At 41.5% G+C, this 25,991-nt stretch overlaps 1 protein-coding gene across 4 annotated transcripts in view; it reads right to left on the bottom strand.

The window, feature by feature from the left end:
* Positions 1-2,111: 2,111 nt before the first annotated feature.
* Positions 2,112-25,991, bottom strand: part of LOC143037893 (ubiquitin carboxyl-terminal hydrolase 37-like) — a 40,839-nt gene continuing 16,959 nt past the window's right edge. For all 4 annotated transcript variants that reach the window (XM_076206536.1, XM_076206537.1, XM_076206538.1 and 1 more), the window contains exons 8-13: positions 24,130-24,288; positions 21,498-21,744; positions 20,878-21,015; positions 16,003-16,108; positions 15,570-15,711; positions 2,112-11,770 (exon numbers count right to left, since the gene is read on the bottom strand). In XM_076206536.1, coding sequence (XP_076062651.1) covers positions 11,722-11,770; positions 15,570-15,711; positions 16,003-16,108; positions 20,878-21,015; positions 21,498-21,744; positions 24,130-24,288 — 841 coding nt within the window. In that variant the 3' untranslated portion in view covers positions 2,112-11,721. The remainder of the gene's footprint in view (positions 11,771-15,569; positions 15,712-16,002; positions 16,109-20,877; positions 21,016-21,497; positions 21,745-24,129; positions 24,289-25,991) is intronic.

Below are 25,991 nucleotides of genomic sequence, written 5' to 3'. Positions count from 1 at the left end.
TCCTCCTGGATGACGGGTCATCCTGCATTGCACTCACTGCCCACGGTTAGATGCAATGCAGCAAGACACAGCAAGGCCACTTCATTTAATTGGTGACCCCCCCTCTCCATCCCTCATGAAGAAAAAGAAAAGATGGGGAGAAATCCCTTTGGGCTGTGTCAGAATATCATTCATACATACTCCCTAAACCCCACCATCCCCCACTCTCTTCCATGCATCACAGCATCATCTATACACAACCGTTCTCTACTCACCCCCTATCTTCTGTCTTCTCCCTTCCTTTCTCAACAGACAGCCCCCTCTTTCCCAATGCCCCTTTTACCCCATCTGTCCATCTCATCCTTGGTCACCTCATGTTCACTCCATCCACCTCTGCCTTCTATACTTTTACTAATTTTTCTTCACTCAATCTTTCCATGTGTCCAAACCATCACAATATACTCTTCATCAACCCTACCTCCCAACTCCTTTTCCACCTCTGCTCTCCTCCTCACTTCTCACTCTATCCGGCCTAGTAAACCCTACCATACTTCTTGGGCATTTCATCTGAACCATATTTAAACTCTTTCTCTCTTATGTTCCATGTTTCTGCCCCATGCAGTGCTGTCAGCACAAGCATCCATTCATACATCTCTTAGTGTCCATTCCCAAATATCTATTTCTCATTATATTTTTTAATCCACCAAGGCATTTACTTGCTTCTCAATCTACATTCTACCTCCACTCCTCCCTTTCCCGCCACATTCGCCAACAAGTATCTAAAGCTATCCACTTCCTCCAGCCCCTCTCCCTTAATAATTTCAAATTGCTGGCGTCCTCTCCCTTTGTACATCTCATCACCTTACTTTTACCCATTTATTACAACTCCTTTCTTTCACACACCTTCCCAAACTGTCACTACTTTAATCCTTCCTCTGATCCTGCTGCAAGCAGTGTCATCAGTGAACAACTGGCTTATCTCCCATTTTATCCATTTTCTTTAACCATCTCCAATCCCCAGCCCATTAGCCTTACATTTACCTCTTGCACCACCCCATCCATATATAAATTGAACAGCCATAGCAACATAACACACCCATGTCAAAATCCCACCTTTACCTCAAACTACTCGCTCTCTCCATTTCTAATTCTAACACAGGCTCTCCTACTCTATAAAAACTCTTGACTGCTCTTAACATCTTTCCTACTATCACATAATCTGCAAAACCTTCCAGTGTCTTTCTGTCTACCCAGTCATAAGCCCTTTCCAAATCCATAAAGGCCCAAAATCCATCCTTATCTTTTCATAAAGCCTTCTCACAGATCTGCCTTACCACAAAAATTTGATCCACGTAACCTCTAGTTTTCCCAAACCCACTGTTTCTTACCAATTACTCCCTCTGTTCCTCTCAATCAAAACCCTCCTAACTTCACTCCACAAACTGACCCCTCTGAAACTACTACTCTCACACTTGTCCCCTTCTCCCTTGTAAAGCAGAACTATATAGGCACTCCTCCAGTCCTTCGGCAGTCTACCCTCTTTTAAACAACATCACTAGTCAGTCCACCATCCCTGTACCTCCCTTTTTCAGACACCCCAGTTGACATCCATCTTTTCTTACTTTTCAATTTTCCTCATTCATCACTGTAATTTCCTTAGTGGCTCCCATTCCAACTACCTTTCCCACCCTATCCTCCATATTTACCAACTTCCTAAAATACTATGCCGATCTTCCTCTTGCCACTGTCTCTTCCATGGCTATATATATATATATGATAATAATGCACAGGCCTACATATCTATAGTAGTCTAATGTCTACAACAAAAAGTTCAGAATTGTACTTACCAAATGTGTCTGTGCTGTGAATTATGCAGTGGGAGGATGACCCTCCCCTGCATCTGAAACAAGCTCAAAATGGGCATCTACCACCCTATGCTCACAATGAACAAGTGTCCACACAATGCTAAGTGATTAGTAGCTACTCAGGGAGTGGTGACATCACCTGTTGAAATTTCATGACTTTAACACCCATGGAAGCATTTGGTATATATTTAAAAACCTACTACTCAAACTCACGTTCCATCCAAGATGCATGAGAGGTACACAGCAGTTTAGTTAAAAACAACTCTAAAGTGTTATATGGATTCCATTTTATTATGTTGCAATATACACTTTACAAACTGTATACAGATAAAGAATTTCATAATTTTCCAACTAAATATATTTAAAATCCACTCCATTTTATAATGCATAACAATTAAATTTGACAATGAATCACCTGATCTATTCTAATCACATATTACTAATAAAACAAGTATTCCCTTTTCCACAGAGTTGCTACACAGCTTTCATAATAGAATAAAATTCTGTATTTACCTGACACCAGAGAAGTATTCTATAATACATAGTGACACAATTTCTTCTGTATTATTATGGAATCCTTTCTAGAATACCACAACATACTATGTGGGAAAAGCTACTCAAGAGAAATTACTACTGCTAAATACAATAATTCTAACAATAAGACTAGAACCAATTCCCCCAGACTTACCTAACCAAATGCAGTTGGTTACAAAGTTTTTCAGCAACCTGGAGGACACACACCAAGGGCTAACCTTTCCACCACTTCAACATTCTTCATATACTAAGTCATAGCCCATTGTGAGATTTCATTTATATGAGGGATGGATACCTCCAAATGAAAAGGGGCTTCTATCAAAAACCTTTCAACAGTCAGCTTGAGATTCTTTCACTCTAGCCATAACAAATATCAAGAATAGCACTTTGTTGATGGTATGGCATTGAAATCTCAATATTTCAGGTTTCCACAATCACATGGCTTCTTTACCAAATCTATGTGCTGAGCAACACACCAAACATGCATTTTCCCCCCCTGAGTAAAAATACACTTCAGTTCAGTTCATTCTGTTTTATATCTTAAATCCAACATATCTGGACTGGGATAAGTAAACTAGATCTGGAACTATTAGTCAACGAGAGGAGCATACAAAATTGAAAACATATCTTGGTTCAAAACTGGAGAGTTTCACTGGGAACAAAATGAAATTACTAAATGCTTGAAGGATATCAGGACACATTTTTCGTGTGTAGATGCATCAATTCATGGAGGATAGCCTAAAAGAAGACATTGTCAAACAACAGCATAAACAAATTCACAAAGTCCGATTAATGGAGAGAGAGATAAAGAGGGAGGGAAAAAGAAGATAGGACTCCACAATTATAGTTCCTTTCCTATATACAACAATTAGGTGAATATACGTATACACACATACATAGACAGGGTAGTATGGAGGTAAATGCGAGGGTGATTGGAAGGGGTTTGGAGAGGGTACACGAGTGGAAGGTGAGCCAGTTGTTGCTTGTCTGCAAATGACAGCATGCTTACAGATGGATCAGATGAAGGTACTGGTGGAGTTTGGGAAGGTATACGAGACAAGAGTGCTGAAAGTAAGACATCCTAGAGAAGAGGGTGGGAGTGAGTTGGAGACAAGTCTTATAGGCAAAATGCTGCAAGAAGTAAAGAACTGAAGGAGTAGAGATGGAGGCAATTTTGAGAGCAAAGTAAGAAAATAAATGTCTCAAAGGAAATGAAAATGGTCATGAGATACAATTGCAGCCCAAAGAGATTTCTTGTCTGCTCTGAGTGGATTGGGGTGGGGGGTTATTGTCATGTAATGAAGCAGTGGGGGGTAAACCATATTCAGCTGTTGAGGTGTTGTGTCTTGCTGCACTCCTAATGACCTGAGCTGTGGGAGGGGTACAAGGATGACACTTCATCTACAAGAGTTAAAATGACAGAGACAACAAATGGGTGTGGGATGGATGAAAGGTGGCATTGAGAAAGGGTTGTGTGTATATTTACCTAGTTGTATCGCACAGGAAAGGGAGCTATGCTTATGGTGTTTTGCCTCAGTATCTAAGTTGTTCTTAAATTCATGTATGGTTTCTGCACACTATCATTTCATCCAGTGTGCGTGAGTGTGTGTGCATGTACATATATTTTTCAATCAATAAATCAGTTACCCCTGGTCTCTTCTGCAGAAAACCCACAGCCTCTGGACAGGACCACAAGTCACTTGGAGGAGATAGGGTTATTGTCTGGGGATTATTGTGGGATATTGTGACTTACAGGCCTGCCCACTGGCTGTTGCCAGTTACCTGGGAGATGTGGGTCTCCTGAAAGACAGACCTGGCACAACAGATTGACTGATGAATGAGCCCTTTCCCCTTATGAGGAATGTCCTTAACCAAGGCATGTAACCTTTTGTTTTCCCTTTTATCTTAGCTCCTCATGGATGAAAGCCCCAACCTCATTACCCAGGTTCAGAAGCAATGGAATATTCTGAATTATGGAGAAATCAGGATATTGTTTTAAAGAAACATTCTCCATACCATTTCATGTAATCCCAACCTTGAACCTAACTTTTAAGCTTTGAGAGAATACCACTTAACTACTATACATGGCTTGCCATGTGTAGTGCATATAACTTCTTAAATTGCTATTCTTGCAACTATTCTCCAAATATACAATTCCCCATGATACTTCTTACACAAAGAAGCATCATCTTACCAAGTCGAACTGAGGAATCCACAGAGTACATTCCCTATGATTGTCAAAGGCATAACTTAAAAGTAGTGGCTTTAACGAAAATGTACAGAAAGGCAAGGGCTGATTAAACTAGGTGATTCTATTAAACTTCTCAGCATGCAATAATAATAATAATTATAATAATAACACACCAAGAGACCATTTTCCCCCTTATAAAGAGGACTGAGTCAAAGCATACATTCATTGCCCTCCACTCTTGGCTGCTCATGGATGTAAAGTCATCTGTCCTCCACTGCACTGCTTGGGTTAGAGGCAATGCAGCAAGACACACAACAGGAACCAACAACCAAAGGTGGTATAACCCCAACTCCTTCATTACATGGTGATACCACCCACCCACCCACCCTCATCAACTTAAGAAAAATACGGAACACACCAAAAGGCCCTGTCCTCCTTGTAAGGCGCAAAACACTGGAAGGACATATGCATTCCACACCTGTCAAAAACCTGTTCAATCACTCTTTACATCTTAGCACCTCAAGGACAAAAGGTCATTCCTGTTCTCTACCATACAGGTTAAGACAAAGGCAATGCAGAAAGACACAATCCTATAACAGGACATGAAAATGGAAATGAGGGGAGAGGAGCCTGAGGCCATATGCATCACAATTTAAAGTTAATTTCACAGTACAAGAAATGGAAGTTTTTAAGTGAAGGAAAAACACTGACCAAGAGAAAACCAAAATTGGTCAGAGAAGAGTCTCTTTTTGGTGGAATTTGTTGGGGAACAATAATAACGGTTGTTGCTTGAAGTTTCACGAAGTAGTAAACCTGCAGTCCTGCAGGGGCTGGCAAAGAACCTTGGGTCCTCCCACAGATATCTTTTGAGTCCATGTTGTACTGGCGTGAGAGTCATCGATGACGGGTACCTGCATGCGATGGTCCTGTAAAACTGCCCATTTTTTAAAACCATCAATCTCCTCATCTCCATCAAGAAGAGCAACCCTAAGAGGCTCATGTTAGGTCTACATATTGGGTCCAAGACATCTCACTGTCTGTCAACTTTACTGTATTTCTTCCACTTTTTCACACACGATTGCTTCCCTTCTACCATTTTCAGCCAGTGACATAGACAGTCTCACACTAATATAACAAAGTTGACAATCCTACAGTTCTTTACAAAGAACTGTGAGGGCCAGAGGACCACAGCCAGCTACTGTGGGGCCGTGGGTTTTCCACTTGTGAAATGAGGCAACAAATATTATTACTGGTATGGGACTGTTTCTATGATACTGGTTGAAAATAACATGAGGAGAGTGGTTGCCAGTAGTCAGCCCTCTATGTGTGAAGAGGTGAATACAGTCAGTGTTGATCAAGAGTGAGCGATCTTGGGCCCAGTCCAGAAACCAAGAACCAGCTCCTCTGGTCTGCACCTCCTGGTGGGTTTTGAAAATAGGCACCCGTCTTGCCCATCCTGCTGAATCACCATCAAGTGGTCATCATTGCTCCCTTCACAAGGGAACACACTACCAAATGACCATTATCTTGAATGAAAATATCAAGGTGAAATAGATGCAGTATGAAGTAAGAGATGTAAGGGGTGGGCGAGATGCAGGGATGACCCGTCATCCATGAGGAGCCACAATGAGAGAGGGAGGGGTGATGGATGGGAGTGGAATGGGATGAAATGGGTGAGAGTGGAATTAAGCCTTTTGACTTTGGCTACCTCCTTGGTAACAGGTTATTAGTATATGCATGTATTAAGTATGTGGATCACTACTGCCTTCCTTTAATTCAAATAACATCAGGTGGTTTGTTGTCTAATCAAAAGTTCAGATACAAGAATTGTTGCCTTGACCTTCACCGATTATGAACCTGCAGCCCCACAACAGCTGGCAATGTTCCTTGGGCCCTCCCATAAATGTCTGGGAAAAATTTTTGGACTGATATCTGCATTGTATTAATGTGGGACTATTTCTGTCGCCAGCTTGCAGTATGAGGTTGTCAGCTCTCCTTGTGAAAGAAATACAAAGTAGAGATCTTATGCTCAGTCCAATGATTAAGTGTTAACTTTCCTTGGAGCAGCATCTCCAAATGAAAGTAAGGATGTAGACAGATTCTGAAGATGACAGGCAGGAAAATAACTCTTGACATCTATCTTGCAGGATCATCTAATGCAAGTATTTGTCACTGATCCACTGGGAGATATATTTTAGCAACTAAAAATACATACCAAAGGACATTGTATCAAATGGTCCTTTGGTATGTATAAATCATATAAATTAGGTCTGCAACAAAGAATTTCGGCAATGTTTATATTTCTGTGGCAGTTGCTACACAAAGTGTGACAAATGTGGAGGTGAGGCAGTGGGGGTGGAAAGTGAGCTGTTAGATAGGATGGATCAAGTGTGCAGAGGTGCTCTGGCCACATGGAAAGAACAAGTGAGAAGATTTTTTTCTTCTTCTAACTTTCCCTTACTCATTCAGAAGCACGTGGAGGGAACTTGAGAATAAGGTGGATGGATGGGGTTAACCCTTAGCATATGAGGACGCTGACGTCAGCATCCTAAGGCATCTGTGGATGCCGACATCGGGGTCCTCGTTATATTTAGTTTGTAGTTGTAGTTGAATGACCCATATTCTGTGTTGGCTCTCCCTGGATATTCCATATAGTGTCCTTGAGGTTCTATTGCTCCACCCACCATTCCTGTAAATTAGCTAAATCATGCCCCACCCTCATTTTGTGCTGGGTTATTGTACATTAGACAGCTGGTGATAGCAGAGTTGTATGTATTACTACTTCTTTCACACACACACAGAAAGTTTACCATGAACAGGCTTTATTGCATTTTCTGTGGTTATCCATATTCAGGGTGAAAGAGAATGAAAGGAAAATATTACTACTTTATATAGCTCAGTGAAGATTTGTTCTTATTCCTTTTCCCAACCCACTTAACGTCATTCAAACAGCCCCAAAACATAGATGCATGTGTCACACATAAATATACCAAAGGCTTTTCCCCCCTTAAACGGGAGGTAGCCAAAAGACAAAGGCATAGAAACCACTCCCACCCATTCCATCCCCTACATACTCTACTCCACTCTACCCTCCCTCTTATCTTGGCACCTCTTACACCCAGAAAAAGCGAACTCCTGCCTCACATTGCTGCAGCAACTAAAGGGTTGATTCTGAGAGAGAGGGAATGACATGAGAGGTGATCTAGCAGGGAAAAATACAATAGGCCTGTATCAACACACATGCAATGTAGAGCTTATGCTTTATCTATGCGAGCTTGTCATAAACTAAAGTGTTTCTCAGTAAAAGTTAATTATTACATACATATACACATACCAATGGCTTTTTCACCCTTACAAGGGAGGTAGCCAAAGTCAAAGGCACAAATCCACTCCCACCTATTTAATCTCCACACACTCCACTTCCATTTACCACCCCTCCCACTTTTCTTAGCTCCTACTCGATGACTGGTCATCCTTAGAGGGGGTTTACACGGTCAAACGCGGTTCGACAGACACGTTTGAAGTGATGTGTGAACGGGGTATTTGGAGTTTAACCAACGTGTTCGACAACCAAATACCCCGTTCACACATCACTTTAAACACGCGTCTGTCGAACTGTGTTTGACGAACCATTAGACCGTGGAAACCCCCTCTTACATGTCGCCCACTGCCCTGGGTCAGAAGCAATGTAGCAAGACACAACACATCCGCAGCAAGGCCACTTCATTTAATCAGCAAACCCCCCCCCCCACCTTCTCTGTCTCTTCATGCAAAAAAAGATGGGAAGAAATCCCTTTAGGCTGCATCAAAATATCATTCACACATACTCTCTCAGTGCCCCCCAATCCCTTCCATGCATCACAGCATCATCCATACACAGCCATTCTCCACTCACCCCTATCTTCTATCTTCCTTCCTCAACAGGCATTCCCCTCTTTCCCAATGCCCCTTTTACTCCATCCATCCATCTCATCCTTGGTCAGCCCCTCATGTTAACTCCCTCCACCTCTGCCTTCCACACACCTTTTAATTTCTTCTCTCATTCTTTCCAGGTGTCCAAAGGTAGAATGTAGATTGAAAAAAGCAAATAAATGCCGTGGGGGATTAAAATGTGTAATGAGAAATAGAGGAGTTTGTATGAAGGAGTGATTGTGCAAATAGCACTATATGAAGAAACATAAGAAAGAATTTAAATGTGTTTGAGATGAAATACCTGAGAAGTCTGGTAGGGGTTACTAGGCTGGATAGAGTGAGAAATGAGATGAGGAGGCGAGTGGGGGTAGAAAGGGAGTTGGGAATTGGGGTTAATGAAATAGTATTGGGATGTTTTGGACACATGGAAAGAATGAGTGAAGAAAGATTAGTAAAAGAAGTGTGGAAGGTATGGGTGGAGGGAGTGAACATCAAGAGGCATGTAACCATGGATGAGATGGATGGATGGGGTAAAAGGGGCATTGGGAAAGAGGGAGTTGTCTACTGAGGAAGGGAGACAACAGAAGATAGGGGCAAGTGGAATATGGTTGTGTATATATGATGCTGTGATGCATGGAGGGAAGTGGGTGGAGGATGGAGGGGGTGAAGTACATGTGAATATTTTGATGCAGCCTGAAGAGATGTTTCCCCATCTTCTCTTTTTCTGCATGAGGGAATGGAGAGGGGGGGGGGGGGGGGGTCACCAATTAAATGAAGTGGCCATGCTGTGGATGTGCTGTGTCTTCCTACATTGCTTCTGACCCAGGGCAGTAAGCAAGATATAGGGATGACCTGTCATCCAGGAGACAAGAGGGAGGGAGGGGTGGTGAATGGGAGTGGAGTATATGGGGATGAAATGTGCTGGAATGGATTTATGCCTTTGACTTTGGCTCCATCCCTATAAGGGGGGGAAAAAAGCACTTGGTATATGTATGTTACTTTATGATCAAGAAGTTTGTTGAGTGCTGCCATTCTGTTCCCTAAAAGTACTTTTAACATTTTGATGCATCGCTTCTGACCCGGTCAGTGGGCAGGAGACAGGAACGACCATCCACAAGGAGCTAAGATGAGAGGCAAACAAGTGTGGTCGATAGAAGCGGAATGGGTGGAGTAGGTACATGTCTTTGACTTGGCTACCTCTCTTATATGGGGGAAGAAGCCCTTGGTATATGTATAATCCTTGTACTGAATTTCTAATTTCAAAAGTACGTTGAAGACGTAAAAGCCTCCACGGATAATTTACACAGCAGTTTTAGTATTTTGGAGTAAAATTTTAACATTAAATGAAGTATTGATTTGGCTCTTGTTTATGGACACAGCCGCTGGGGTACTGTATCGCTTAATGCAGATCAACATAAGTTACTCAAAAATTACATTACCACTCATGATCAAGTAACCCATCATCCATTGCAACATATATGAAGTTCACAATCAGCCCCATCCCCATTTCAATCAATCAACTGCTTCCTCGAGTTTCACAGACTAGAGACCCACAGCAGTTGACAATGGTCCTTGAGCCTTCCCCTAGATCTCCATGGGAAGAAACATTGGATTGATGTCTGCATTGTATTTGAGTGTTTTTGTCATTAGCATATAGAAGCAGAATGATAGGAACAGTCACTAGTTGTCAATTCTCCATGTGTTTAAAGGTGGAGGAAATACAAATGATACTGATAAAAGAGACCTGGGTCCAATGACCAAATGTCAGCACCCTGGGGCTGTACCCCTAAATGGAAGCGAGGAAATTGATGGGGATTGAAGGTGGGTGGCAGGGAGATTACTGACATCTTTCTCACAGGGCCTCATGCAGGTACTTGTCATCAATCCCTCCCACTTCAAACTTTCTGCAGATCAATGATACCCAAGATATACTTTTAAAACACACTGCCATTCTACAATGCTCACAAATCAATCTCTTCTGCCATTCCTGCAAGATCTAATCAAACAATATCCTTGTAATTATTCAAAGTACAGAATACATCACCCACACAGAGCCTCCATATTTAGTGATCCTCCATTATCAGCCCTTCAACTCAAAGAATATCTTCAAGTTTCCATTTAACCACTTCAGTACAATGATGCTTACATAGGCGTCATGAGGCTCGGGTGGGGTACATAAGGAAGCCAGCTTTGGCGTCTTGATTAAATATATATGTTTTGCAGTTGTATACGAGTTACCCCCAGATTCTGTGAACTGGTTTAATCACGTTTTCTGCATTTATTATTACTCAGAGTAAAAGAGAATGAGTAATATGGCAGTGACTTTATCTTATAATGCAAGTAGTATGATGCAAATTATATATGGCAGCTGATGCTGTGCACGAGAATTTGAGTTGTACTGAAGTGGTTAATGAGTAATGATACAAGCTTTACCTAACTAATATTCAAATAATGTTATGATATTCCAGACATTAAACACTACCATTTCAATGGAAGACCTCTTAGGATAGTTCCATGGGTGGGTAAACAACTTGCCACATCAAACTTCATCAAAACCATGGAACAATAGGCAAGTTTTCCAGTCTTTTGAGTATGAATGGTTTAGAAGATACTGAGCTTATTCTTCTTGAGGCACAGGTGCCCCCAAAACACATGAACATGTGGACAACTCCAAGTTCCACCAATGAATGTGGACTTCTGTCATGAAATTATTTTGTTGTAATTTCATCCCAACGGGGTTCAGTCTTCAAAAGGGGTGAAAACTCTGGTTGCCATGCAATCCCAGATACACGAACAAACCTTTCCACCTTAAAAAAGGCTGAGTGACTGCATGACAAGATACATTGATAATGACAGAAGCATCTGTACAACCAACCCATTCTCCCCCAAACCAATGAGAAATGTACAAGTATAAAAATATATAAACATATGTACATACCACATACATAGATACACAAGCATTTATAAGCACACACTGAAACGTTAGATGTGGTACAGAAAGTGTGTATCCAAGGGAATCTTGCATATATAAATACACACACACACACACACACACATATAATATATATATTATATTATATATATAATCTATACTATATATATAATATATATTATATATTACATAATATATATATTATATATTACATAATATATATATTATATACAATACATATATACAAATGCACACACACACAAGGTGAGAACAAAAGTGACGTGAACAACAAACTAAAATGATTACTTTCAAGATGCTTCACATGCACTGTAGTCTGTTGCTTGCTGGCATATGTCCCTGTAAAAAGGCAAATACATTTCAATAAGTTACAGTTAATAAATATGATCAAATCTTACAGTATTATACATACATATACCAAGGCTTTTTCCCCCTTCCAAGGGAGGTAGCCAAAAAGGGAAAGGCATAAAAACACTCCCACCCATTTCATCCCTAAATACACTCCACACCCCTCCCACCCTTCCTCTCATCTGAGCACCTCCTGGATGACGGGTCATCCCTGCACCCTGCCCACCGCCCTGGGTCAGAAGCAGTGTCGCAAGACACAGTACATCCACAGCAAGGCCACTTCATTTAATCGGCGACCCCCCCTCTCCGTCCCCCTTTGCATATAAGGCGAGGACGGGGAGAAATCCCTTCGGGCTGCATCAAAATTTACTCACACATACTACCCCCCCACCCCCCGCCCATTCCTCCTCATGCAGTCACAACATCATCCATATACAACCATTCTCCACTCACCTCTGTCTTCCGTCCTCTCCCTTCCTTACTCAACAGACATTCCCCTCTTCCCCAAAGCCACCTTCACCCCATCCATCCACCTCATCCTAGGACGTCCCCTCATGTTCACTCCCTCCACATCTGCCTTCCATACCTCTTTTACTAGTCTTTCTTCACTCATTCTTTCCATGTGTCCAAACCATCCTAATATTCTTTCATCAACCCTATCTCCCAAATCCTTTTTCACCCCTGTTCTCCTCCTCACCTCCTCATTTCTCACCCTATCCAGCCTAGTAACCCCCACCATACTTCTCAGACACCTCATCTCAAACACATTCAAACTCCTTCTCTCTTCTTCTCTTATGTTCCACGTTTCTTCCCCATACAGTGCTGTTGGCACAATCACTCCTTCATACAGTCTCCTCTTCGCATCCATTCCCAAATGTCTATTCCTCATTACACTCTTTAAACCACCAAGGCATTTACTCGCTTCTCTCAATCTACATTCTACCTCCACCTTCACTCCACCTTTTCCTGCTACACTTGCACCCAAGTATCTAAAACTATCCACTTCCTCCAGTCGCTCTCCCTTAATGTTCACTTCCAGTCTACTGCCACTTTCACCCCTTGTACATCTCATCACCTTACTTTTACCCACATTTATCTTTAGCTTTCTTTTATCACATACTCTCCCAAACTCTGCCACCAGCTTCCTCAATCCCTCCTCTGACCCTGCCACAAGCGCAGTGTCGTCCGCAAACAACAGCTGGCTCACCTCCCACTTTTCTCCATTTTCTTTAACCATCTCCAATCCCTGACCCACTACCCTAGCATTCACCTCTCGCACCACCCCATCCATGTATAAGTTGAACAGCCAAGGCGACATAACGCATCCTTGACGAAGTCCCACCTTTACTTCAAACCACTCACTCTCTCCATTTCTAATCCTGACACATGCTCTACTACTCTCATAAAAACTCTTGACAGCTCCCAAATGCTTTCCTCCTATCCCATAAATCTGCATAACCTCCCACAGTGCCTTTCTGTCTACCCTATCATAAGCCTTTTCCAGATCCATAAAAGCCCAAAAAACATCCTTCCACTTTCCTATAGCTTTCTCACATATCTGTCTTACCACAAAGATCTGATCTACACAACCTCTACCTGTCCTAAATCCACACTGTTCCTCAACAATTACTCCTTCTGTTCCTCTCCTAATCCTCTCAATTAAGCATCTGTACAACCAACCCATTCTCCCCCAGTACATATTAAAAATTCAGGTCTGGCAACTGCTTACAATTGAGAAGAGACGTTCCAAAAGAACCAAGACAAAAGGTCTGCTTTAATTGAACAAATGTAAACATTAGTCTCACACTAATACAAACAGTCAACAACTATCAAATACAAAAAATTCAAGCTACGATATGGTGCATCTCCAAAATGGAGATGCCAAAGCCATATGTTGCCACCAGGTCCTCCCAATCCCCAAAACCATGATATTGGGGATGAGGGATAGTCTACTTGCTCATTTAGAATTTATGGTAGAAATATACACACAAGGCTTTATTCTCTCCAGTAAGGGAGGTAGCCATGGTATAATCAAATAAGGAGGAAAGCATAATTGAGGAAGTCAAACCTGTTCTTATTTCAACCAATTACACACTAACTACAAAGCAATGTGGCTAGGTGCAGGTAAAGTTCATTCTCTCCCACCACCCTAGTCCCTTTCACTCCTTGATTAAACCACATGAAAATTCCACCTTGTTTCTTCCCCAGCAATGATGTCACTTCACTGCCAGTGCACTCTTTTCATAAAACATGTCATCACCATTATCTATACATTCTTCTCACACTCACCTAAACAAATTTCTGTTCAATATCCTGACCAATTAACATTGCATGAAAATGACAGGAATACAATTTTACAAAAGAACCCTAAACAACACACACAGTTCACACTACATCTCTTCACTTACTAGTATAGTCACCCCTTCCCTCCCTTTTCCTCTCTTCACTCCCAACACCCCCCAATTCCACTCCCATACTCAAACACATCCCTACCTTTCAACTTAGTTTCACTCAATGCTAACACATCCATCTTTCTTCTAACATACTGCCTATTTCTTTCATTTTACTCTCATCTGTACCACATCCACACACATTACAAGACCCAAACCTTAGAAATCTGGTTGCAAAATTCCTCCCAGACCCTCTTATGTCTGAGAGAGGAAGGGAGGGAGAAAAAAAAAATATATTATATATATATATATGTATATATATATATATGTATGTACAAAAGTTGATTTGGCACAATGTAACAGACTCCTTAGAGTCCACAGACTAGCTTGCTTGCACTCAGGGCACCACCCAGCATTAGGACAGTATCAACACAAAATAGGCCTGGCAACACATTCAAACTGCCCCAGATGCAACCATCACACTGAAGACATACACCTCATACTACAATGCTCCATATCAACAATCTCCAGGCAACAACAAAATATATCTTCTAGAAGTGATCTATGGTCCTGTCCAAGGGCTGCTGCTGGATTCCTGGAGGCCACAGATATTCTGAACTAAAGACCTGTGGCAATGGATTGATTGACTGACCCAACAGCCAGATCTAGTTTATCCTAACCACTTTATAATATGGAGACCTCCATCCACTTGTACATACATACATATACCAAAGGCTTTTTCACCCTTACATGGGGGGTAGTCAAAAAGAAAAAGGCACAGAAACCACTCCCACCCATTTCATTTCCTATATATTCCACTCCCCTCCACCCTCCTCCCTCCCTCTTATCCTGGCACCTCCTGGATGATGGGTCATCCCTGCATCCTTTCCACTGCCCTGGGTCAGAAGCAGTGTTGCAAGACACAGCATATCCATAGCAAGGCCACTTCATAAATTTCGCGAACTCCCCACTCCGTCCCTTCATGCAGAAAACATTGCTTTATGCAATTCTGCTTCTTTATCCATTCAATCCTCTTTGCTCAATCAGATATTCCTATTACATCCAAATGCCACATTCACTCTGTCCAATCACCTAATTCTTGATCTTCCTCTCATCTCCCTCTCCTTCCATTTCTGCTTCCTATTCTTCTTCTAATCTCTCACTCATTCTTTCCATGTATCCAAACCTCCTCAGCATCTCCTCTATCTAGAAAACCACCCAAAGTTTCTTCCCTCAGAGATTTATGGGAGGCCCTGAGGACTGTTGCCAGCTATTGTGGGCCTGCTGGGTTCCAGTTAGCAATACTTGAGACAAGTGTCATGTTAAAAGTATACTATGACAAGATCCATTGAAAATACCTTAAAATTTACCAGAACCTGCCAAAATTTGTCCATCCTTACCTGTGCATATAAAAAAATATGTATGCATTTTTCTGTCGTCCTTCCCCGTACACTGTATGCGTGTTTACTTCGCCTACTTTGTCATCATCATAATGAAACCATCTCTTCTCCTTGAAGTTATAAACATCAGACACATAGTGACCTTGAGGAGAGAAAAAACAAATAAATTCACAAAATACAATAAATAAATAAATAACATCTAATTAAATCATTAACACCTTAGAAGAAGAAATCAGTAGTTACAAGAATGAGTGGGAGTGGATTTATGCCTTTGGCTACCTCCCTTGTAAGGGGGGAAAGGCGATTGGTATATGTATGTTTGCATTCCTATCAATGCAAACACACAAATAGTGGAAGTATATCACAACAAAGACAAGCACATGAACAACAGGCTTTGAATATAGACACATGATAGAATAAACACATTACCTACCAACATTTGTGGTGAGTCCAAAATGACTGATGATGCTTGCAAGTTGATATGTGTGATTTCCAGCCTTGGTTGTATTCAAGGCCGAATCTTCTACCACATCCTCAGCCTGTGAAACACAAAATAAACAAACAAATACAAACAAGCAAGCAATAAAGAATCTATAAGTTGTCAACCTAGTAATACACCATATTTGTAACAATGTGCTTACTTTGCTATCGCGAGGAGGAGGAGGAAGATGAAGGTGGTGGTGATGATGATGAAGAGGAGGGCAATGGTGATTAAAATAAGCGAAAGCCAGCATATTGATAACCAAGATAATGTTTTTCCACACCCCAATCTAGTAGTGGTATTAATGGCAAATCATGCAATTTCAAGTACAAACCAGAGCTGATGGGCATATGCCCATTTCAGCTATTATCAATTACAGTATTTTTCTGCATCAACAGTAACACTTTTGAAGATGTACCTTAAATATGACCAGATAAATTTTCAAGGAGAGAAAAAGCCAAAGGTCAGTTTGTGTACACAAAATTATTCTTTTACTCCTTTGACTTGTTTGGAATATTGAGAAACAACAAGCTCCTTGATGAATGCAAAATAAGGAACGAAAAAATTGGCCACAATAATTCTCTTCAATATTTGGTTTGTTTATATATTTCTTTAGCTTTATGACGACATGATTAAAGCCACAAAAAACATTCAGTGCTGAAATATGTTAATACTGTGCATGGATGCAAAACATTTCATCATTACACAACTCAATATTATCCTTACAATGGGGAGGAAGGGAGTGGTTGAATCAAAGCAGACTCGATCAATATATCCATTGCCCCAGGTCTCTCTTGCAGAAGACCCATGGCTTCCAGGAAGCTGGAGACTGCTACCCCACTGTCCCATAAGTCACTCATAAAATAGAAATTATGTTGCTGTCTGAATAAGGCTACATTAGGAGAATGTATGATGAAATGTTTGCTATGTTCCGTGTGGTGATCACATCTGTGGCTAAGCCTATTATGTGTTGTTATTGTTTTAACCTCTTGAATACAATGATGCTTAAATATGCACCATGAGAAGTAAGTGGGGTATATGAAGATGCCGACATTGGCTTCCTGATTATATTAATTTTGTTGTAGCCGAGTGACCCCCGTATTCTGTGAACAGGATTGATCATGTTTTCTGTGACGTTATATTTATTCAGGGTGAAAGAGAATGAGTACAACTGCAGTAACTTTTATATTTTGTAAAGCGCGTATTGGGAAGCATCATCATACATCAGGCATCCTGATGTGCATGTGAATAATTGACTTGTATTGAAGATGTTAGAGCTAGATGATGGCTTGACTGCAGCCATGCTAGTGTGATTCTTGCTGGCCATTATAAGAATTCTCTTGGGTTGATGTTGGCATTCAATAACTCTGCATGGCAACTGTTACTATATCCAATTTGAACGAATTAGCATAAGAAGGTGGGGGCAAGCAAATCTATTCTGATTACAGCTCTGGCTGGATCAGTAGCTAGTCACCTAAGGGAGTCCTCCCATCTTTATTCGAGAGGTGACCATGCTCTTGGAGAATCTCATTCTACAATTATCTTATGCTGCATTTTCTGTGTTCTTCTCTTACTCATACATACACACATATACCAAGGTTATTTCCCCCTTACTAGGAAGGTAGCCAAAAAGGAAAAGGCATAAAATCATTCCCACCCATTTCATCCCTGAAAACACTCCACACCCCTCCACCCTCCCTCCCATCTTAGCACCTCCTAGATGACAGGTCATCCCTGCACCCTGTCCACTGCCCAGGGTCAGAAGCAGTGTCGCAAGACACAGCACATCCACAGCAAGGCCGCTTCATTAAATCGGCGACCCCCCCATATAAAGGAGAGGACGGGGAGAAATCCCTTCGGGCTGCGTCAAAATTTTGCTCACACATACTACCTCACCCCCCCCCATCCATTCCACCTCATGCATCACAACATCTTTCATATACAACCATTCTCCATTCACCCCTGTCTTCTGTCCTCTCCCGTCCTTCCTCAACAGACATTCCCCTCTTCCCCAAAGCCACCTTCACCCCATCCATCCATCTCATCCTAGGACGTCCCCTCATGTTCACGCCCTCCACATCTGCCTTCCATACCTCCTTTACTAGTCTTTCTTCACTCATTCTTTCCATGTGTCCAAGCCATCCTAATACTCTTTCATCAACCCTATCTCCCAGCTCCCTTTCCACCCCTGTTCTCCTCCTCACCTCCTCATTTCTCACTCTATCCAGCCTAGTAACCCCCATCATACTTCTCAGACACCTCATCTCAAACACATTCAAACTCCTTCTCTCTTCCTCTCTTATGTTCCATGTTTCTGCTCCATACAGTGCTGTTGGCACAATCACTCCTTCATACAGTCTCCTCTTAGCATCCATTCCCAAATTTCTATTCCTCATTACACTTTTTAATCCACCAAGGCATTTACTCGCTTCTCTCAATCTACATCCTACCTCCACCTTTTCCTGCTACATTTGCACCCAAGTATCTAAAACTATCCACTTCCTCCAGTTACTCTCCCCTTAATGCTCACTTCCAGATTACTGCCACTTTCACCCCTTGTACATCTCATCACCTTACTTTTACCCACATTTATCTTCAGCTTTCTTCTATCACACTCTCCCAAACTCTGTCACCAACTTCCTCAATCCCTCCTCTGATCCTGCCACAAGCGCAGTGTCGTCTGCAAACAACAGCTGGTTCACCTCCCACTTCCACTCATACCCTTGTTATATATGAACACAACTTGATGGGAGAACAGAAAATCTCAGAATAGATTTACTTACATCAGAATCTGCTTAACAAATAGATCTGGAAAACTAGGTATAGTCTGACCTCCAATGTACCGAGTTACCAAAGGTTCTGTGTAATTATATGTTGCAGAAGTATTTACCTATTTGTAATATACAGAGAGGAAGAGAGAAGGAGTTTGAATGTGTTTGAGATGAGGTGTCTGAGAAGTATGATGGGGTTACTAGGCTGGATAGTGAGAAATGAGGAGGTAAGGAGGAAAACAGGGGTGGAAAGGGAGCTGGGAGATAGGGTTGATAAAAGAGTATTAGGATGGTTTGGACACATGGAAAGAATGAGTGAAGAAAGACTAGTAAAAGAGGTATGGAAGGCAGATGTGGAGGGAATAAACATGAGGGGGGCATCCTAGGATGAGATGGATGGATGGGGTGAAGGGGGCTTTGGGAAAGAGGGGAATGTCTGTTGAGAAAGGACAGGAGAGGACAGAAGACAGGGTGAATGGAGAATGGTTGTATATAGATGATGCTGTGATGCATGAGGTGGAATGGGGGGTGAGGTAGTATGTGTGAGAAAATTTTGACACAGCTCGAAGGGATTTCTCCCTGTCTTCTTTTCTGCATGGGGGACGGAGAGGGCGGGGGTTGCCTATTTAATGAAGCGGCCTTGCTGTGGATGTGCTGTGTCTTGCGACATTGTCTCTGACCCAGGGCAGTGGACAAGGTGCAGGGATGACCCATCATCCAGGAGGTGCTAAGATAAGAGGGAGGGTGGATGGTGGAGGGTGGAGTGTATTTAGGGATGGAATGGGTGGGAATGGTTTTATGCCTTTTTCTTTTTGGCTACCTCCCTTGTAAGGGGGAAAAAGCCTTGTTATATGTATGTAATATACAGGATAAGACTTGTGGGGTCTGTGCTTCTATCTGTCAAAACTTCACTTTAAATTCATAGATGTTCTTTTAAAATATTCTTCTTCCAATCTAAGATCACTAATACTTGGAGCTCAATCCATGCAAATATGTAACATTTTCCACTACTGCAGTGCAACCCAAAGGAAAACGGATAAGTGTTTATCTAGTCATGATCAAATAAACACATGCACTATATGAACACTCATCCATCCACCCCCAGAACTTTAAGGCAACATCCTTGCCCAGCATGTAAATAAATGTATTCCACTATGCTTAATACCATTTACAAATATAATAACGCCACACCTCTAGTTCCCAGTTCTGATGGGAATAAGTATGAAGAGGTGACCTTTTGATAACAAGATTGTTCTGTCTCTCTTCTTATCATATGCACACAAAACAAAAGAACTTTCCCCCTTTATTAGGGGAGTGGCCGGCCAAGGCAAGCACTCATTAACACCCATTTGTTGTCCCTTTTATCTTAGCTTCTCTTGGATGAAAGGCTATTCCTGCTCCCCACACACTGCCCAGGTCATAAGCAATGTAGCAAGACACAGCATCTCCATTGCAAGACTTAACAGCTGAAGCTCATTTATCCCCACTGCTTCATTATATTCATTAAGGGATTTCTCCCCGTCCTCTCATTTTATGCAATGGGGGGACAGATAGGGGGGGGGGGGTCGCCGATTTAATGAAGCGGCCTTGCTGTGGATGTGCTGTGTCTTGCGACACTGCTTCTGACCCAGGGCAGTGGACAAGGTGCAGGGATGACCCGTCATTCAGGTGCTGAGATGGGAGGGAGGGTGGAGGGGTGTGGAGTGTATTCAGGGATGGAATGGGTGGGAATGATTTTATGCCTTTTTCTTTTTGGCTACCCCCCTTGTAAGGGGGAAAAAGCCTTGGTATATGTATGTATGTATGATGCTTCATTATATAAGCAAAACTCCCCTCATCAATTTATGCAGAGAACAAAATGAAATCCCTTCAGGTTGTGTCAATTTCCCATCCGTTCACAACCACCCTCCACTCACATCTATCTCTTGCCTTCTCCCTTCCCAGCTCAACAGACATTCCCATTCTTGGTCTTCTCTTCAACTTCACTCCAACCACCTCTTCACTTGTTCTTTCAAAGTGCCAGTATATACATACGACATAATTAAAGAAAGCTGACCTGTGTCTGTTCGCCTTGTTCTATGTTATCCATGGCATATGTCATTCCTTGGTCTTGGAGGGAAAGTCGTATTGCTTGCTGAATTTCGTCCTCTTCCGTCTTGCCTCCAAAGTCTTCTAAGCTTCTCCGCATTACTTCCTACACAAAATTACAACCACTTCAATCCTTCACATCAATCAAAATGATGAAAAAGTAATCACAATAAATCCATAAGCTGACCCATCATTTCATTAGAATGATTATAAAAGAGGTAAGAATGATAAACAAGAGTACCATACATTTACATATTCTAAAAACAGAACCATGTATGTATGTGTGTATATATATGTATATATATATATATATATATATATATATATATATATATATATACATACACACATGAAGAGAGAGAGAGAGAGAGAGAGAGAGAGAGAGAGGGGGGGGGGACCATACAATGGTGAAGGGACACAAGTTATGGCTGTCCGGCCCTAATGCGGAAACACAGTCTTGCTACTCCAGGTACATTTTCTATGACATAATTTCCTCATCTTGTTCTGTCAAATGACAAGCATATCTGTTCACATGAGAATAGGACCTATATTAAAAGGGCTAATTTTCAACTTCAAAACAAATCTTACCTCCAACTCTTCATCTTCCCGTGTAGCAGAAGATGTACCATTTTTTTCATTTTTCTCTGTTTCAGGATTTGCTTGAGCAACAAATATGGTGTCGTCATTATCTGTGGTTTCCGTCCTCGCCACTGGCGACACCCTATCCTCATTATCAGATTTATTGAGTACAGATGGGGTAATACTGATGTTTGGTTCAGGAGGCGAGTGATTAGATGCACCACCTGTTGATGATCTGGCAACTTTCCCTACAGAGCTGAGAAAAAAATAAAATAAAATAAATCAATAAATAAAATAAAAAATAAATAAAAAATAAACAAATAAATATATATTATATAAATATATATTACTTCCCTCATACAATAGAAACCTCTCTAACCATCATCAAAATAAAAAAAAATCCTTTCCAAGCCAAAAAGGCTTATAGGAATGCTTGTCATAGTATTTCATAGCTTTAAAAACATGGACAAAGATTTCCTTTCTATCACATTTAATGAACTACTGGTGAGGATTTCATAAGAAAATGAATGGCAGAGAATCACCTCCCTGCTACCCATTTTCAAATCCCATTTCACTGGATTACTTCCCATCCCAAGTTTTCTTTACTTCCATCTACAGGTGCAGCCCCAGGCGGTGCTTGCACTCAGTACCCATCTATGTGCCAAAAAACTTTTTCCTCCTTAAATTGGAGGTAGCCAGCCAAGGCATACACCCATCCCCACCTGGCATCCAGTTCCTTTCATCTTACAGTGGTATTCTCTCTCTCTCTCTCTATATATATATATATATATATATCTATATATATATATACATACATACATACATGTATATACTAAAGGCTTTTTCCCCCTACATGGGGGGTAGCCAAAAAGAAAAAGGCAAAGAAACCACTCCCACCCATTCCATTTCCTATATATTCCACTCCCCTCCCCCTCCTCCCCCTCTTATTTTATATATATATATATATATATATATGTATATATATATATGTATATATGTGTATATATATATATATATATATATATATATATATATAGAAACGTGGAACATAAGAGAAGAAGAGAGAAGGAGTTTGAATGTGTTTGAGATGAGGTGTCTGAGAAGTATGGTGGGGGTTACTAGGCTAGATAGAGTGAGAAATGAGGAGGTGAGGAGGAGAACAGGGGTGAAAAAGGATTTGGGAGAGAGGGTTGATGAAAGAATATTAGGATGGTTTGGACACATGGAAAGAATGAGTGAAGAAAGACTAGTAAAAGAGGTATGGAAGGCAGATGTGGAGGGAGTGAACATGAGGGGACGTCCTAGGATGAGGTGGATGGATGGGGTGAAGGGGGCTTTGGGGAAGAGGGGAATGTCTGTTGAGGAAGGAAGGGAGAGGACGGAAGACAGAGGTGAGTGGAGAATGGTTGTATATGGATGATGTTGTGACTGCATGAGGAGGAATGGGCGGGGGGGTGGGTGGGTGGGGTAGTATGTGTGAGTAAATTTTGATGCAGCCCGAAGGGATTTCTCCCCGTCCTCTCCTTATATGCAAAGGGGGACGGAGAGGGGGGGTCGCCGATTAAATGAAGCGGCCTTGCTGTGGATGTACTGTGTCTTGCGACACTGCTTCTGACCCAGGGCGGTGGGCAGGGTTCAGGGATGACCCGTCATCCAGGAGGTGCTCAGATGAGAGGAAGGGTGGGAGGGGTGTGGAGTGTATTTAGGGATGAAATGGGTGGGAGTGTTTTTATGCCTTTCCCTTTGTGGCTACCTCCCTTGGAAGGGGGAAAAAGCCTTGGTATATGTATGTATGTATATATATATATATATATAAAAATCCTTGGAAGGGAAAGATATAAGGAAAGATTGTTAAGAATAGTACCATAAGAATCTTACATGGTGGTTTTCTTAATTATTATTATTATTTTTTTTTTCTTTCTTTTTTTTTTAGAATACCACCATTAGTTTCTTGTGGATGAAGGATCATTCCTGTACCCTACCCACTGCCCGAGTCAGAACCAATCTAGTAAGCAGTTTTTGGACTGGGTAAAAGATTTCTATCACCTAAACTGTATTTCCTTCACCTTCTCACAAAAGGTGAACTGAAAACTGGCAATAGTTTTCCTGCTATTACTACTCCAAGTCAGTGACATATAACATCACATTAATACAACACAAAGAACAGTCCAACGTTTCTTCCCAAAGAGATCTGTAGGACGGCCCAAAGACCACTACCAATCAATGTGGCGCTGACAGTTTCCGATCAACAAAACATAGGGCTATCTATCTATCTACATATATAGACACACACATACATAAAGAGCCTCTTCCACCCTTATAAGGGAGGGAGGTAGCCAGTCATGGCACAGACACACTCCCACCCATCCCACTCAAGACAACACTTGCAATTATCATTTCAGTCAGGGATTTCTCAACATACCTTCTTCTGATCAACACTATTAATTAGTTGAAAGTTGCACTTCTGACAGAATTGAATCTTTACCGATCCAAATGGGACAACAACCAATTTAGACTCAAACTTTTTGTTCTGGATAACACCACCCAAAGCTATTCAGTTACGAGGAACTTATGCCCAGTAAAGGATTAAACCTCAGCCCCTTCCTATATCTTTAGAACTACTGCCCATCAGGTTCCTTACCATGCAGGTACTGTGTTCCAGGGCTCTGGTGGACTTGCGTCTTCTAGAACAGCTGCATCTAGACACAACCATCTGTTTATGTGGACCTTGGAGGAAACTTTAAGACTCTCTCCCTGGGTTGGAGAGTATTTGTAACGATTCAACTGCACAATTAAAATCCTGTATGGGAAAATAAATATATATATAAAATAAATAAATAATAATAACACATACATACATATATCAAGGGTTTTTCCTGCCTTACAAGGAAGGTAGCTAAAGTCAAAGACCTAAATCCACTTCCACTCATTTCATCCCTATATACTTCACTCCCACTCACCACCCCACCCTCCCTCTTTTCTTGGCTTTTCCTGGATGATGGGTCATCCCTGCATCTAGCCCACTGCCATGGGTCAGAAAAAGACATAGCACATCCACAGCAAAGGTGCTTCATTTAATCAGTGACACCCTCCCCCACCTCTGTCCCCTCATGCAGAAAAAGAGAATACAGGAAGAAATCCTTTTGGGCTGCTTCAATATATCATTCACACATCCTTACATTTTCCAAAAACTTTCTCACAGATTACCTTAACACAAAAATCTGATCCATGTAACCCCTACCTTTCTTAATCCCATGCTGTTCCTCTCCTAATCCTCTCAATCAAAACCCTCCCATAAGCCTTCCCAACTACTCAACAAACTGATCCCTCTGAAAGTAATACACTCACATTTGTCTCCTTTTCCCTTGTCAAGTGGAACTACACAGGCAAACATTAAACCTCACCAGCAAGTCCACCATCACTGTATCTCCCTTTTTTAGACCCTCCACATGACACCCATCTAACATAGTTGCCTTAACTGTTCTCATCATAATAATAAAATAATATACATACATATGCCAAGGGCTCCCTCCCCCCCTTACAAGGTAAGCCAAAGTCAAAAGGCATAATTCCACTCCCACCTATTTCATCCCATTCACCACCTCTCCCTTACTCTCATCTTGGCTCCTTACAGATGATGGATCATCACTGCTTCTTGCCCATTACCCTGGGTCAGAAGCAATGTAACAAGACACAGCATATCCACGGCAAGGCCAATTCATTAAATTGGTGAAACCCCCCCCTTCCTTCCCCTCGTGTAGAAATACTGAAGACAGGGTGAAATCCCTTTGGGCTTCATTTAAATATCATTCATACATAACTATTCCCTAGCCCCCCTCTCTTACACCCACTCCCTTCCATATATCACAGTATCATCCATACACAGCCATACACCACTCATCTCAATCATTAAATAAGTAACACATTAAACAAAATTTGTACAACTGTATGTATAAATTTCAGTGAGAAGGCATACATACATTATACCAAGGCTTTTCCCCCTTACAAGGGAAGTAGCCGAAGGCATAAAATCATTCCCACTCATTCCATCCCTGAATACACTCCACACCCTCCCTCCTATCTTAGCACCTCCTGAGAATGCAATCAGAGAAAAAAAATTCAACAGAAAAATGTGGAGGTGAGAGGATAATAGAAATACAAGTGACTATAAAGAAAAACTGAGACTGAAGAAAAAAAAGATTGAATTTCTTCATAGATAAACAGTATTTCTACAACTAGGGATATTACTGCACCAAAGAGGGCATAACGGCTGTAAAGAGGTCTAAAGAGGGTAGTTTACGTCTTCAAAGGCCACCATCTTTTAATGAACTTCAACTAAATTTCTTCCACCTTCAAACATAAAGTGACCTAACAAACAGTGACTGCTCAACTCCCCTTCCTCCTCTTACTACAAGACACTGAATAAGAAACTGTTCCACATACATATACTACAGACTTCTAGAGATCTACAGGAGGGCCTGAAGACCACTACCAGTTACTCTG

This window comes from Oratosquilla oratoria, chromosome 23, assembly GCF_046742065.1.
Source record: "Oratosquilla oratoria isolate Oo_2021 chromosome 23, ASM4674206v1, whole genome shotgun sequence".
In the NCBI taxonomy this organism is placed as follows: Eukaryota; Metazoa; Arthropoda; class Malacostraca; order Stomatopoda; family Squillidae; genus Oratosquilla; species Oratosquilla oratoria.
The sequence above is the reverse complement of the archived record's forward strand: the minus strand, read 5'-3'. Positions and strand labels throughout refer to the sequence as shown.